This window comes from Phascolarctos cinereus, unplaced genomic scaffold (genome assembly GCF_003287225.1).
Source record: "Phascolarctos cinereus isolate Bilbo 61053 unplaced genomic scaffold, phaCin_HiC Scaffold_726;HRSCAF=1367, whole genome shotgun sequence".
Taxonomy (NCBI): Eukaryota; Metazoa; Chordata; class Mammalia; order Diprotodontia; family Phascolarctidae; genus Phascolarctos; species Phascolarctos cinereus.
In genome coordinates, this window is record NW_027556098.1 from 94,142,408 (window position 1) to 94,159,896 (window position 17,489).

At 37.4% G+C, this 17,489-nt stretch overlaps 1 protein-coding gene across 10 annotated transcripts in view; it reads right to left on the reverse strand.

The window, feature by feature from the left end:
- CBLB (Cbl proto-oncogene B) overlaps nucleotides 1–17,489 on the reverse strand; it is a 284,335-nt gene that overhangs the window by 36,567 nt on the left and 230,279 nt on the right. For 8 of the 10 annotated variants that reach the window (XM_078146681.1, XM_078146678.1, XM_078146680.1 and 5 more), the window contains one exon: nucleotides 12,902–16,819. The exons of the other annotated variants lie outside the window; for them this stretch is intronic. In XM_078146681.1, coding sequence (XP_078002807.1) covers nucleotides 16,560–16,819 — 260 coding nt within the window. In that variant the 3' untranslated portion in view covers nucleotides 12,902–16,559. Of the gene's footprint in view, nucleotides 1–12,901; nucleotides 16,820–17,489 lie in introns of those variants that run through there. 10 annotated transcript variants of the gene reach the window in all.

The window sequence follows — 17,489 nt, forward strand, 5'->3', positions numbered from 1 at the left end:
TCCCTTTCCCCTCCCTAAGAATTCAAATAATTTGATATAGTTATACAAGCACATTTATACAAAACATACTGTCACATCTGTCATGGTGTGAAAGAAAACAGAAACAAAAAACCTACAAAAAAGTAAAAAATAGTATGCTTTGATCTGCATTCAAACTTCATCATTTCTTTTTCTGAAGGTGGTTAGCTTTTTCATCTTAAGTCCTTCAGAATTGTCTTGGATCTTTGTATTGCTGAGAATGGCTAAGTCATTCACAGTTGATCATCGTACAATATTGTTGTTACTGTACGTAATGTCCTCCTAGTTCTGCTCATTTCATTTTGTATCAGTTCATGTAAGTCTTCCCAAATTTCCGAGAGCATCCTGCTCATCATTTCTTATAGCGCAATAGTATTCCATCACAATCATATACTACAAACTGTTCAACCATTTCCTAATTGGACATCCCCTTAATTTCCAATTCTTTGCCACCACAAAGAGATCTACTATAAATACTTTTTTTGTACATGTAAGTCCTTTTCCATTTTTAAACAGATCTCTTTGGTATACAGACCTAGTAGTGCTATTGCTATGTCAAAGAGTAGGCACAGTTTTGTAGCCCTTTGGCCATAGTCCAAAATTGCTCTCCAGAATGGCTGGACCAGTTCACAACTCCACCAACAGTGCATTAGTGTCCCAATTTTCCCATGTCCCCTCAAAAATTTGTCCCTTTTTATGTCATATTGGCCAATCTGATAGGTGCAAGGTGGTATTACAGAGTAGTTTCAATTTGCGTTTCTCTAATCAATAGTGACTTAGAACATTTTTTCATATGACTACGGATATCTTTGATTTCTTCATCTGAAAACTGCATGTTCAAACCCTTTCGCCATTTATCTATTGGGAAAATGACTCATATTCTTATAAATTTGACTCAGTTCTCTAAACATTTGAGAAATGAGGCCTTAAATCAGAGACACTTATTGTAAAAATTTCCCCCAGTTTTCTGATATCCTTTTAATCTTGGCTGCTTTGGTTTTGTTTGTGCAAAAGATTTTGCTTTGATGTAATCATAATTATCTATCTGACCAGTTGTCTGACCTCCTTACCATCTATGAGCTGAGAGCTCCAGAAGTCAACAGTGCTGATTCAGGTGCCCACAAGGCCCACTGCTAGACTGCATTCTGTTCTCATTCCAGTGAGACAATGGGACAGACCTTTCCTATCAATGTTCTAAGTTATCTTGGACTGGAAAATTGTCTCACCCCCCCCCATGTTGGTTTTGCTGTTCCAGAATTTGTTTGGAGGCATTACTTTAAATTTGGTAGGTCTCTGGCGAGTCCCTGCCTTTATCCCACCATCTTGATTTGGCTCCATCCCACTGAAAGTTCAAAAATACCTTCAGGAGCCTTGGAATGATGGTAAGCTAAGATTTGAGCATAGTAGCTTTCAGGAGGAAGGAAGTAGAAAACCAAGAATAATCCAGCTCAAAAACCAAGAAATGCTTATATATGGAAATATCTATAGAATTTCCTCTCTGTTTTGGGGACCTGGTATTTCTAAGCAGAGAAAGTTCTCTGAGAGGTATCAGATGCTCTTTAAATACACTTTAAAAAATAGAGTGCTCTGAGAATTAAATCACCAGGCAGCTCCAAAGTAAAAAAGCAAATGAAAACAACAAATTACATTTATAGGACACATTTTATCCAGAGGAATCCCTGAGCACTTTATAGACTGATTAAAAACCATGCATATAGAGATTACTGCAACCTGGGCTGAAATGCTTCTGCCACTTGGGAATCTGCTTGCAGCCATTTAGCAGGCTGCAGTTCTGCAAGTCTGTGACAAGGTACAAAAAGGGCATTATTTCTGACCAAAGCACCCATTAGCTCCTGCTACAATCCCAGGCAAATGTGTGATAGTACCTCCTTCTGGAAAGAGAATTTCCAGGCATGCAAAATTGGTGTGAATGAAGCAAGCTGGGCATTATTCCTTTTCCCTGCTGTCCCTTTTTCTGGGAAATGATCCTTTCTTGCACTCTATACCTTTGGAAAACACTACTGTTTCCTTCTAGTGCGACAGTTTCCATTATTCCTGTCCACATTTCCTTCTCAAATGCTTTTATTAAAGTGTCTGAACTAAGGGAAAGGGGACATGGTTGGAACATCAAATGGTGGTACAGGCCCAGGAGGCCATAGCTTTAGGGCTAGAAGGGACATTATTGATCATCTAGACTGGGAGTTTTTAACTCTTTTTCTGTCACAGACCCCTTTGGCTTATGAACCACCTTCTCAGAATAATGTTGTTTTTTGTTTTGTTTTAGGCAATTGGGGTCAAGTGACTTGCCCAGGGTCACAGAGCTAGTAAGTATCAAGTGTTTGGTCTGAGGCCGGATTTGGACTCAGGTCCTCTTGATTTCAGGGCCAGTGCTCTATCCACTGCGCCACCTATCTGCCCCTAGAATAATGTTTTTAAATGCATAAAATAAAATACATAGGACTGCAAAAAGAAAGTAAACATGTGGGGATAGGGAAGCTAGGAGCTGAACCAGGTTTAGGGGAAAATTTAATTGGACAGATTAAGTTTGAGATGTTTATGGGACATCAAAAATCAGCTGATGTGGCACTGGAACTTGAGAGACAGAATGAAGGTTGGTGTCTTGGTCTAAGAAAATGGCTTGAAAAGATTCCTTTGGTCTGAGAAACAGTGAATACTGAACACTTAGGGTTGGTTTACTTACATAATTTTTAATTTCCCCCCAATGACTGCTGTGGCTACATTCTTGGTATTTTTTCTTATGCTGTCATTATTGTTAATGAAATTTCTATTATTTGTTTTCTTACCTGCCAATTCTTTAAATTATTTAGTATCCAGTTAATTTTAAGTTCTTTCTGCAATGGTGCTTTATTAAGTATAATTGTTATTGTATTGAGGTCAGTAAAGGACGTTTAATAGCTTTTTCTTACTGCATATGTTTATGAGGTTTTATGCCTTCATACTTAATTTTCATAAAAGTACGAAGCTCAATTGAGTATACACACACACACACACACACACACAGAGGTTTTATATATATATATATGTATGTATGTGTGTGTGTGTGTGTGTATATATAGAGGCATGTCTCACATTTTTATATACAAATATATACATATCTGAATAAATATACATATTTATATATGTATATATTTCTCAGCTGTTCATGGCAACTGTACGTGTATATACACATATACTTTACATATGTATATACACAAATATACTTATATATATTTTGATTTCTCAGCTGTGCATGACAATTAAATGAGTGGTAATCACCAGAGCTAACTTTCATAGCTAACTTTTCTAAAATTTCCTTCAGGTCTTTTACTTCTTTCTTATTTATTTTTTGCTTAGATTTGTCCAGCTTTGAAAGGAGTGCATTGAGGTCTCTTGCTTTTAGAATTGTAGAAAGAAGATTCTGGAACAGCATAGAATTAATGTTCTATACTTCATGCAATCATCTTCCACTCCTCTTCTCCTCTTCTCTTACCCTAGCCCACGCCCTAATCACTGATTACCACCCTTCTGATTGCTCATTTGTATCTACCTTTCATGTTTCTCTTTACTTTCATGCTTGCAGTTCAAAGATTCTACTTTACTTTGGTCTTTTCATAAGAAATGTTTAAAAGTCCTCTATTTCATTAAAGGTCTATTTTCCCTTCAGTTTTGCAGGGTAAGTTATTATTGATTTTAAGCCTGTGTCTTCTACTGTTCGAAATATTGTATTCCCTGTTCTCTGCTCCTTTAAAGTGGCAGCTACTATATCTTCTGTGATCTTGATTGATCCACTAAGTCCTTGAACTCATTCTTCTTAGCAGTTTGCAGTATTTTTTTTTCTTTGACCTAGAAGCTCTGGATTTTGAAAAAAGATGTTTCTGAGAATTTTTATGTAGGTTTTTATTTTCAGGAGCTAATTGATCTAATAGATTAAAAAACATTTATTAAGTGCCTGCTATGTGCCAGGCACTGTGTTAAGCACTGGGTCACAAACTCTCGGGGTCTAAGTTTCCTCATTTATAAAATAAGGGGGTCGGACCATGTCTCTCAAACTTTAATTCTAAGATTTTATTTCATCCTGTGATGCACTGAGTTAAAGCTTAAACGAAACTCTTAATAACAAAACAAAATCAAATACTGTGTTCTTATTAATGACCAAGCCTTGGCCTTGAAAGAAAGTTGAGAAAATGTATTGTCCTCTTTTATTTACAGAAATGGAGGGTCATGGGTGTGGAATATTGCATAGACTGTCAAGAGTCATTTGAGGAATGATTGAATGAATGAAAAAGCATATATTAAGCACTTACTGTGTGCTAAACACTGTGCAGAGCACTGGGGATACACACACACATACATATATGTATGTATGCAAGCACATATCTATACACACACACACACATATACATATATATGTATATGTGTGTATGTATATAAAGTAAGACAGTCCCTGTTCAAAGAGCTCACATTCTAACTGGGAAAGCCACATATATATATGAGGTTCAGCTACGCAGTGGATAAAAAGGCCCAGAAGTCATAAAGGATCAGTAGTGAAATGAACAGCAAGGCCCGGAGTGCTCAGGGTACATTGCAAGGTTAGGTAGTAGTTGTATTAGAGTCTGCAGGGAAGAGCAGCAGGGCAAATGGTAAGGTATAAAGGGCTTCACAAAGCAGTGGCCTAGCAAATGTCTCATGGTCCTTCAAATTACTAAAAGTGTCACATATGGAGTCTTGTACTCCATCCAAATAGCGTGAGCAATTCACTCTGGAGGGAAGGAGACCTAGAGAGGTATGACCCACCGTCATTGGAAGTGGGCAGTGAGCTTTAGAGTCCGAGTACAATGAGAATTCTGGGTTCCCTTGCACAGTGGTAGGGATAGGAGGAGGGGTATTAGCGTCTAGCCAGATGCATGGTGGAGGGGGCAGGGAGGTGGAAATATATTGATTAGTTCTGCTGAAATTTTTTTCTCTCTTTTTTTATTTTTTGTTACAAGGGATGGTTCACTGGGTAGGAGATGGGAGAGATATATTTGGAAAGAAATGTGATATAAAAGCAAGCTATATTGTCAAAAAATAAGTTTAAAAAAAACATGAACATCTTCTCTTGGAGGGATAATACTAGACAATTAATTACCACTATTTGTCAATAAATTACTTTATCAGATTAATGAGTAGATGATAAGGAGTTAATGGTTTGGATTTTAATTGTGGGGATAGAAAATAATCAAAGAATCAGTCAAAGACAGAAGGAACTTAGTCTAACCCCCTTATTTTACAGATGAGGAAACCAGGCCCATAGAGGTAAAGTGATTTGTCCAAGGTCACACACTTAGCAAATGGCAATAGGATGATTCAAAACTATGTCTTATGATAGGACATTCCATTTCTTTTTTCCCACTGCACCACACTCCTTCATTGTGGGAGAAGTCAGAATCTGGATCACATGGTCAGAACTTGTACTTCAAGAGATGGAATGGGAAGGCTTAACTGGGAAGACTCCCACGGGAGAGTGGGGTACCTAAGAAGGATTTAAAGTAGATATGGGGAGGGAGGCAACCACCAAAGAGGAGGTATTATCATAAGGGGGCATAGGGCATCCATTTCACTGTCTTGCCTAGAGCCAACCCTGCCTTGATCTTAATCTTCTCACAAAAAGAAGGAAAACTCTCTGTTTCTCTCCTGTTTTCCGTGTTCCTTCAATTTTGGTTATTATTGTTAATCAAAAATCCTCAGGCAGCTACTGGGGTTTGTTGAGAATAAAGCACTCTTCAGCAGTGGTTTAGGGGGAGCCATATCTTCTCTGTCCTTTTTAATATCTTCACTCTCCTTCAGAGTTTTTATTTTATCACTGCTTGTTGCATCCCTTTGCTGTTTCTCTCTTGGTGCAGTTGCTTCTCTGTCTTTTCTCTCCATTTTCTCTGATTTATTTTCTTTTTTCTTCCTGTCACTGGCTTAGTACCAGGAGATGGATACTAATGTCTCGTTCAAGCACTGTTACTGCTGTGTCAAGATGACAGGCTCAGCAGGCTGCCATGATTCTAATACTGACTAAAGAGCAGATCTGCGAAGCGTTAATTGGTGGGGAGGGGGAGTAGATAAGGCTGCTGCTTTCTACCCAAAAATGCATCCTCCTTTTCCTTGAAGAAAGCTTCCCAAGCTGCACAACACTCCTCTCTCCGCAGAGATCAAGGGACATTTTCTCTCAGCATATAGTTAATTGTATTTTATGGTCCCTTTCTTCAACACCATCTAGTCATTAGTCCTTTAATTTTCCCAGAATCCTGTGCAAAAATCAGGGACCAACTCTAACCTTCCTATGGATGATGAAAATGTGGCATGGGTTTCAGGGCTACATATCATTCAACTCCTTAGTTCAAGGTAAAAACATCATAGAGCTTAGGCTGGAAGGAACTCCAACTCTCTCATTTTATGGGTGAGGCAAATGATTACCAGAGGACTTGTCCAAGGTCACCGAGCTAGTAGGTAGCAACTTTATTAGACCATATTCTGCCAAACCTTGAGAGGCTCCCCCACCCCTTTTCTAATACACACAGCCTAACTGGGTGTAATATTAATCATACATTAGAAGTATATAGTTACCCTCCAAGGCATATCCATAAATTTACCTACGAATTTCCTAAATGTTGCATTTTACTGGGCTAGTGCCCCAGCTCTGATAGCTTTTGAGTTCTGCATTAGACTCTGCAGTGAAAGTTTTACATCAGTAATGATTAGGGCCCCCAGGAATGGGCATGCAGATTCCAAAATCAAACTAAAGGAGCCAGGTGGCTCCATTCTTCATGCAAGGCTTTTGAGTCAGTTTTTGCACAAAATAACCTGATAGCCTTGGAATAATAGAGCTTGCAGTCATAGGAGTCAAATTGTATCTTTTCAGTAAATAAGGACATAACTGCTTTTGAATAGGTGGAGCATTAGCCTCATAACTCATTAAAATGAGCAAGATCAGTATAGTTAAAACCCAGCTCGTCATTTTGAGAGAACGGTCTTACTGTCAAGTTATGTAACTAGAAAACCTTCTGACGGTTTTGAATCCCATGTGATAAGACTGGAAAAAATGTTATGAATCTTCCAGGAATAATGAACAGCTAGAATTTGGAATATATGTGGTTTATAAACCTAAGGTAAGTATATGGGTATAATGTGGCTTGTATAATATATAACAATGTGGTTGGGAGACTAAAGGAAATGACCCCTTGACATCCCTTCCAGCTCCATCATTCTAAGACAACAGCTCATCAATAATGCTCTGAACAAGGTCAGATATAACACACATACTTTAAGGGCCTCTTTTAAGTAGGCAAGTCTTATAACAGTCCCCAAAGGCACATAAACTGTGAGTGTCTTAGAGAGAGGAGGAGACTTCATATTCCCTAGCAATGCCATCTCTCTAGTCCCCCAGATTTTAATTTTAGGGATTTATAGCAAACACACTACTCTGAGAGAGACAGATCATTCAGCTTGGAATAAAACCAGTAAGTGATTAAAATTAACCTTCCTAATTATACACCAAAGTCAAAGTATAGACTTTGAAATGCTGTTGTAAAACGCTGTCTGAAAAATTAAAAAATTTTCATTAAATTAGATCAGTAGCTGAATTTAAAGGCAGCTGAAACTCAGCAGAGAACCTTTCTCAGAAGGCCTCACCTACCATGCCTCCTGGTGACCTGTGCTGAAAATTGCTCCATAATCACATCTTGCTGCTTACAACTTACCTGAAGTTATCAGGTTCTCATCATCACTTTGGGTGTGTGCTGTGGGCCCTCAGCTGGTGAGAAAATGTCAAGTGCTCACTAACCCTTAAGACACTGAAGATGTAACTCTCTTCACAACCCCTGCCAAGCAAAGTGGTACAGTTAAAAATGGCTGGAGTGCTTTTTTAATGACTGTAGAACATTTCTCTTGAGTCTTTATGGAAATTAGGGGATTCGTTGTGAGTTGGAGCCAGACTAAAAACTGGAAGGGATATGGGGAACCAAAATAACCTTAAATATGGAAATGTACCTAGTTCCATCACGGTAAGGGAACACTGGTATAAGAAACGATGATGTTCAGGGTTTCTTCCAACAAAGACCACAAAAAGTGATGCCCAACTTTTCACTAAGGGCTTGGATGAGACAGCATTTTGCCTGCAAGGAGAATGATTTGAAGAAGAAGGGAGATGGAGAAGCCAAGAGAAAAATGTTCACAAACTTTTTGTAAAGGATAAACAGATCCACTGGGGCATGCAGTTACAGTAATAGGAAAAATGCAGAAATAAACTGACTTTGGACTCCATCCTGCCATAATGATTGATGTATTTAATTTGTTGTTCATTCATTCCAGTTGTGTACAACTCTTCCATGATCCAATTTGTTTTTTTTGTTTTGTTTTGTTTTGTTTTTGGCAAAGACACTATAATGGTTTGCCATTTCCTTCTTCAGCTCATTTTATAGATGATAAAACTGAGGCAAACAGGGTTAAGTGACTTGCCCAAGGTCAGACAGCTAATAAGTGTCTGAGGCCAAATCTGAACTCAGAAAGATGAGTCTTCCTGACTCCAGGCCTAGCATTCTGTCCATGGTACCACCTAGCTACCATATTATTTAAGTAGTAGTTTAGAAAACAAAACAAAACAAAACAAACAAATTATGATGTGGATAATGGACTTTACCAAAGACTTTTATTAAAATCCCTAAAAACTCTCTCCTTTGAATTTTCACAGGACCTACAGGCAAATATTAACTCTCCTTTCCAGATGAAGAAAATTAAGCACAGCAAGATAGCATACAGAGTTGAAAGCTAGCCAGAAACTACGAAGTTGAGTACAGCATTTAGGCCTCTAATTTTTTCTACCACTAAATCAGACTCCATCTCTATAAAGACTCTCACTTCAAATACTCTGCCCAACCTATTCCTCCCCCCCCCCAACAATAGCCTTTAAAATCTACTCCAACAGCAGTGAAAAGCCTAATCATTGTAGGAGTGTTTAAATGTGGGCTTCCATCCATGATGGAATGAGAGCGTGGGACTTCTAAGTGGAACAAGTGTTTTTGTGCCCATTCACAGCTGCCAAGCCAGTTGAACTGAAGGGGTTAATATGGAAGGCGATTGACCTGTCACTCTGGAGTGCTCCCGGTCCTTTGGAAAAGCTGTAAGTTGAACAAAACCATTGGTCTTCTCAGACACCAGATAGATAATGCGCAGCACAAGTGTTCTTATTAGCTGCTGACGTGCAAGGCAGTGTAGCCAAGCAGCATTTGCAGGGTCCTCATCTTGACAAGTTTATAGGCACTTCAGCATTAATAGTATGACTGCCAAAAGAGCTTCAATACCTACTCAAGTGTGCTTTCCAAATGAAACACATGCTTTTTTATTTAACCTGTAAAACTCTTTTGGTCTCATTCACAGAACCAGTCACTTAAATCATTCTATTACTTGCTTAGAAGCAATAAGGGCAAGATTTGGTTTTTCCTTTTTAATTATAGCAAATGAATAAAAATCAACATATAGCTTCAGCTACAATGACCCAGTGTGCTGAGCCATCTTATGACACTAGTTAGTTGGTTAACTTCTTCAGTTTGGGTTTGACAAAGAAGTGTTTGAGGTGGGGTTGGGGGAAAAATCAATGACCTCTGTGTGTGTGTGTGTGTATACATATGTGTATATGTGTGTACTGTATATGTATACCCACATACATAATACATATATACACGTATATGTATGCATATTATGATACTCCTGGGCTAGCAGTTTTAGATGATTTTTAAAAATCTACCTAAAAAGATTCTAAAAACTTTTCACATGTCATATCAATAAAGAGTGGGTGTTGGAAACATCCTTATTTGTCCAATGAAAACCTTCTTGTAGATTTTATCTAATTTTTTTTTTAATAAATTAATCTTCAGGGTTAGGTTAACAAAGTTATCTGAGACATGCAGATGTGGGGATTAGACAAGATTAAGGTGTGGCTCTTCTTACTAAATTGCTGTAAAAGTTATAGGTGGTATTTGATCTGTAAGTATCATATTTATAAAAGGGAACTTTCCCTTCCACTTCAATAGAAGTATTAAGGAAAACAACTTTGATTATTAAACATGAAACACTTCCCAGTCTTAAAGAGCAATATAAGTGCTTAATTTTGTTAGTACTAATTACAATGCCAGTAGAAATAGAGTATGTATGCTTCCATATTTTGCAAGAAATTCTAGATCAATTGGCATTCAGAATTGCTCTTGAATAAACATTATATGCAAGCAAATGTCATGGTTAAAGTTCTGAGCAAGATGGGACTGAACTTTCCATGCTCAGTATTACTACTGCATTAAAAAAAGAAAGAAAAAGAAAAGAAAAAAGGACTACCTGGTCCCTAAGCAGGTGACACAGTTTATCTTTGCAAGGGAAAGTGGAAAATGTGTAAGGGAATGAAGGGAGCCAGACTTAGTGTATGTGTGTATACATATATATTACACATGTTTACAGTATATATACATAATATATATGTGCATATTACATACATGCACATGAAACATTGTTATATATTATTACATATTATACTATCGTATATTGATATATATTAAAGTTAACAGGGAATTACAACCAAAATGTGTAAATGATAAGACCTAGTTGCCTTCCATGAGCCCAAGTCACCTAGGTAGAACAAATTACACACTAAGGTAATAAATAAGAGGTGGCATTGGGTAGTAGATAGAATATTGGACCTGGGAGAAGGAAAAGATGGGTTTGAATCCTGCCTCAGACATTTACTGGTTGTGTGATCCCAGGCAATTCACTTAAGTACTCTGGGCCTCAGTTTCCACATCTACAAAATGAAAAGGTTGGATATAATGAAGGTTCGTTCTAGCTCTCAAGATATAGTATGATCCTATGAAAGAATCTGTGGGATGTAAATGCTTCATTGTTAGTGATCTCTAAGAAACTATAATCAATGGAACAGGGATCACTGGACTGGAGATAGTTCAATATTCTCCCAGTTTTCAAATGTTTGGGGCGGGGGGCCTGAGAAGAGATGGATTATTTTGATGTCAATTCTTGCTATAAATTTGGAATGCATTAAAGGGGCAATTTGTGGGCACTTAGAAAATTAAGAGATCACTAAGACCTAGCATGAGTTCATTATTGGGCTACTAAATCAGGGGAGAAAGTATAATTGGAGTTCAGCAAGATATCTGACAAATCTATCACGGTATCTAAGGGTATAACATGAGGAAATATAGACTGAATAAGAACATTCAGTTGGATTCAGAACTAGTTGAGTAAGGCCCAAGAATCTTGATTAATGCAACCAGTAATATCTCAGCGTTCTATCCTTGGCATTTATTCCTTCCTAATTGAAACCCCACAGTGAAGTATCTTGCTCAAGGTTAAAGTGCTAGACAGTGGTAGACTTGGGACTACCATCCCAGGGGGGTATCCTAACTCTTCCTCCAGTTACTTTCTCACAAAACCACATTGATGCTGAAGAATCCCCTCAGGTTTGAAAACTAAAGGGAAGATGTCATTCAATTTCTTTTGTCTAGCACCCAATTTTCTTTTTTTTTTTTTTTTTTTTTTAATTTTAGGCAATTGGGGTTAAGTGACTTGCCCAGGGTCACACAGCTAGTAAGTGTCAAGTGTTTGGTCTGAGGCTGGTTTTGAACTCAGGTCCTCCTGACTTCAGGGCTAATGCTCTATCCACTACGCCACCTAGCTGCCCCACACCCAATTTTCTTTATAGAATTATTGACTATTTACTTTTGAGGCAAGTGTTGATTTTTTCAGTTGTAGTTCATCTCCTCAAAAGATATTTCTAGCCATCATATTCTATACCCTGAGACTCCATATCCATATTTTATCAGTATAGACCATTCTTAGTCTTCTTTTATGGACCCAGGTGACGTTTACATACTGCTTTAGGTTTTTGCTTGCATTATGTTATCTGAGCTTTGAATTAACTCTATGGTATAGCCAGTGAGGGAAAAAAAAGTGTGACTTCCATTTTTCAAATGAGAAAGACTTCAAGAAGGTAGTAAGACTAGACCACACAAAGCTTACGTGTTTAAGAGCTGGGTCTTATAGTCAGTTTTTTGTTCTCACTCCAAAATCAGCGCTCTTTCCCTTGTATCATGGTCAAATACCATGTAAAAGCTAGTACTGTATTAAAGCAATTTCTAAATGTTTCCTCCAGTTAAAGTATCTTGTAAATTTAATGTGACGGCAATTATAGACAGAAAAGACAGGGCCACCAAGAAGTGTATGAAAGGTGTTGTATGTATCCAGAATTTTGAATTCTTGGTTGGACCAGATGACCTTTGAGGGGTCTTCCAGCTCTAGATCTTCTATAATTCTATGCAGGTTTATGATCTTAAGTAGTCAGCTCTGGTATGGCAGATAGAGTGTAGGGTACAGAATAAGCAATATCTAGATTCAAATCCCACCTCTGACACTCATCACGTTTATGACTAGTTTTAAGCAGGCCACTTAATGTCTATCTGCCTGAAGCAACTCCCTGGGACTTAGTAAATCAGAGGAGGTTCTAATCTGTACCTGCCATAGACATCTCCTCAAAAGGCTATATTCATCTCATGGCTACTACATAACATTTTTAATCTGAGGCCTTCCTAAAAAGTTATCTAGTAGTTCCAAGTCATAGGATTATCTTTATAGGCAAGTGCTCTGTTGGTACTTCAATATATCAATCCCCTTGGGTAAGGTCAAATTTGGACTCCCCTTAACCTGAATTCTACTTCTGCACAGTCCATTTCACATTTCATAATTTTCTTTCAAATTAAATGTCATTTGTTCATTTAGCTTATAATCAAAAGAAGAAAAAAGTACAACACTTAAAAGAAACAAAAGCTTATTTGATGTTAAATGAAGAAGTGACTCAGTATTCTGGTAACATTCATTTTATAAAATACCTTACAAGAACAGATAAAGTACTTGAGGTTACATAATAACCAGAATTGGAAAAGAACGCTGAATAAAATATAAATTAATTGAACACATAACTATATTTGCCACATGTTAGACAAATTTTTTAAAGTATTTTTTTTCTTTGCTGATAAAATAGTTATTTGGAAGAAAACCCTTCAATATGCACTCGATTTCTGTCTTTTTTTCTAAAACTTTTCCTAGAAGCTTTAAATTCCAGGTTAACAGACAGTACCTGAAACTATTTAAACTATGCTGTAGTTTGCTTCCAAATCTGTCAAGCTTAAGACACAAATTAAAAATATAACCAAGTCAGATACTAAGTGCAAAGTAAAGCTTCAAGTTGAAAATCTGAGAGAAAAAAAATTCCAAACAACTACAGGAAATGCTTCTGGTGCGTAAAAAAATTCACATTATGAAGAAATCTTTGCCAAGTGTTCTTGGAATGTGAAATACTGACACAGTTATAAAAAGTGGGCCCTTGGGAGTTACGATCAGGGCTTTAATGACCGCTTGCAATATGTGAAGGGACAGGAATAGGAAAGAAGTAAGAGTAAGAGCCATCTCTTTGGAAGGGGGTTGGGCTGAAGCTATGCCTGGACGCTACTCTGTTTAACTTTTACAGAGTCTGGTCAGGATCTAAATCTTGTTTTCCTACCAGTACAATAACAGACATAAAAAACAAAGAAACAGCAAAAGCTGGAGATTAGTAAACTGGAAAACCAATGGGGAAAGTCTGCCCACAAAAAACCCCACAGGAATTTAAATTTCATCCACTCACCCTTTTATCATACAGGACACTGATCAAAATAATTCTGTAGGTATTTTTTGACACATAGAGAAAATATAGATATACCTTCTTAGGTTACAGGCACATAAAATCTAGATCATTTCTACAGAACAACAGAAACACAACTTTTTATTAGGTAGAGGGAGTCTTTAGTATCTTAGATATTTTCAAAATAATCTGATGTCCCCTGTAAAAGAGGGCAACAATTCTTTCAAACAGCATCTCATATTTAAGGTAATGTTTGATGTATCTCTTTTCTCTGTTGCTGTTTCTCAGTCCTTTTGAGATGATAAAACTAATGCAAACTGTTGAACACAAAAGTGGACATTTTGATCAGTCAAGAAGTTTTCTGTGCACGACAGTAGTTTTCACTTTAAAAAACAGCACTCACTGATTTGAAGATCTAGTTCAAATTTATTAAATGTCGAACTATGTTCTCTGACAGATATGTGAAGGCTCACTTTAAGTTCTGAGAACCTGAAACCTCTGGAGGTTGTAATGCATTATTTTTTTTAAATCATTTCTATGAGGGCAGTAGGAACTGTTATTCTAATAAAGAAACCACTTGTATCTTAATAGCACACACAATAAGAAATTTCTTTAATGTGGCCAACATATGATATGGTATTCCCTTTATGAGGTAACCAATGCACAAAACTGAAAGCTGTGTATGCCATCAAAATAAAAAGTGAAGAAATTAAGTTACTGCAATTCAGAAGAGGGAGAATAAAAACATGGCCATTTGGGGCTTTGATATGCCTATTCACAGGATGAACACAGAATGCAAAAAGTAAATTCCCCTTTCAGGCCTACCATTAGTTGAGAGACATCTGCAGAAACCAAGCGACAGAACTGAAGATCCCAGACTTGTGTCTGCACAATCTCAAGTCTCCGACTGCCTCCTATCATGGGACCCAAAGATTAAAACTAGATATGTACTTCTCTGAAAAGGATTGAGCTTACGATATGTTTGCTCTACCCCCTGCCACCAACTATGCTGGGAACATTAGAATTACTTTTGAGTAATGCTAATATCTATTGGGCTTGCTTTTTATTCAACATTTTGTATTGGATGTTTGGCAAATACTCTTTAAAATGCTGTAGACTGCAGGTATATTTATCCCTGGTGTCAGGCTTCCTAAGTGGGATATCTTTTACAACATGCTATGCTGATGAAGAAGTAGAATGCCAAAAGAAGACACAAACTAACAGCAGGATTAGTTTATGTGAGAAAAAGAATATTCTTAGGTGGGACAGGCAATTTAGAATGAAGAAAGGAGGTCATTGATTTAGCTTTATCTTATTTCCCATCATTCTTTCTGTAAGTCAAGGGAATATGAAAACAGCCCTGAAGTCCAAAAAGAGCTATTTGAAAAATATTCGGTCTTTTACAATTAGGGGCCATTTTTGCAAACAAAAGATCAGACAAATAACAATGAAAGATTAGTCTAGGGTCAGCTAAGTGTCAGTTTGTGCAGTTCCTAAAATGGTGCAGGCTATGCGTAGCAGGTACTTAATACTTGCCAGCCAACTGATTAAAATTTGCAAAATGGCTTCTGAGGAACCACCTTTGTATGATAAGACCAAGAAATTTTTGGATACTTTCACCTAATTAGAAGGAGCAATGAGGGAGTGAATCTCCAATTAAATATGGATTCTAATTTGAGTGCATAAGGAGGAAATTACTAGGAACTTTGGAAAAAAATATTGCCACAGTAGCATTAGCACTTAACAGTGCATCAAAGATTTAAAGTTTCTAAGCTAATATGAACTGGTTCCTGAAGCCATTATGAACCAAGTATAATCATTCAAACAGGAAATGAACTGTATTCCACTCTGGGAAAAAGGTTTGACCATAATTTTATGTGAAAATTATTAATATAATTCAAAGAGGAGGTCCCATTACTCAGTCTGCCCAAAGGTAGTGCAGGCATAAATAGCAGGTGACCTCATTAAATAATAACTTCAGTACAGCATTATCCTATGCATTTGGATTTCATCAATATCTGCAGCAGTTGTATGGCGATTTCCCTTAGGTTTTTGCAGAACTGTGATGACCTAGATCAGGATTTGGCAAATGAAACATCCCATATCTACAGTAAAAAGAAAGGTAGTTCTCCACCACTGCACAAATACCTCAGAAAGGATAGTTCCTTGATAAAATAATGCTTTATACATTCAGATTGCAACCCCCTCATACCCCCCACCGCCCCAAACTGATGGTTTCAGAAGAAAAGACTCAGTAGTGAAGGCCACATACTTTTTTTTTTTTGCATTTGTTCACTAAGTTAAAATTCAAAAACCATTAACACATATCATAAATTGGAGAATCAGAAATGGGCACGTGGAGGGAAAAATCAAATTGAAATAAAACCTGATGATTCTGATGTGGATGGGAGAAAAGTTACTAGGAAATTCTACAGCAGACCGAACTACACTATGAAGGGTCACATAAAAGAACACAGTACAGATATCAAATTAAACAAAACAAAACTGTAACTTGCCAACTTGTAAACAAGGAAAAGTATTTCACAGATTCAAAGTTCAAGGGAAGTAAACTTCTTTAAATTATTTTTTTTTTGTCAGTTCAACCCTGATTTAAAAGTATGGCTAGCAAAAATATTGTAAGCCGCACGCAGCCCATTTACATCTTCAGTACAGCAGCTGTCTTCCTTTGATAAGCTGCACCTGCTAGGCTCTCTTCTAAGGACGCAAAAGAGAGAAACAACTTTCTCTTCTGAAATACATCTTGCATTTGCTCTCACTTCCACATTCCCAGAATTCCTCATCTGCTGATTTACATCTGAGAGATTCAGAATCCAGGCTGCTATAGATTGAGCCTCGGAGAAACAGGAGGAGGGAAGGCAAATTCTCTTAGGATGCTACGGGCCACGTCAACATTGTTCTGGGCTATCTCCAGGGCTCTTTTCACCTCTTCAAAGGCATAGCCCTCTCCCATAAGTTTTGCAATTTTTGCATCGACATTTTCCAATGCTGCCTCAGGACCGTGGGTTTTTCTGTGGTGAATTTCTGGTGCAGTCTTGCGGGGGCGTGGCTTAGGGGGTCTGGCAGGAGCTTGTGAACCATCTGTGTTAAAAAAAAAAATTGATATATAATGGAAAAAATAGGGCTGATCCCCTTCAAGGTACTAATTTCTCAATAACATGGTACAATTAATTCACAAAAGCTCGAAGCATTTTACAAATAACATTTCATTAAATCTTCACAATGCTTCTATAGAAGACTAGAAAAGGGGAGGAAGGCAGTTATTATGCCCATTTAAAAGATGAGGAAACCAATGTTACTGTAAATAAATAGTAGAACTGAGAAAATAACATCAATTCACAATTTTGTTTTCTAAGGCCACAAGACTGGAAAACCAACCAATTAGGTGTCCATGAGATAAAAACCCTTATTTCCCTCAGGTGAGCACTATAGCCAGGTCACTACAAAGAGAAAACAAATCTAGCAGGAGATTATGTTTCTCCAGAAATGCTCTCTAGCTAAGTTACTGTGGGATCAAATGAAATACTTTTTTAAAGTGCTTACCTCAGTGCCTGGCACATAGTAGGTGCTATATAAATGCTTATTCATAGAGGTAACCTTATATGACTGCAAGGTCTCAGAGACTGGAGACAAAAACAAAAGAAAAACCCAACGGATTATTGAATCTACTACTGTTCACAGCAGAGACCCTTTATCCAGACACATCTTTTAGGGTCTCCTCTTTTGTTTTTCCATTTCATAGGATCATGGA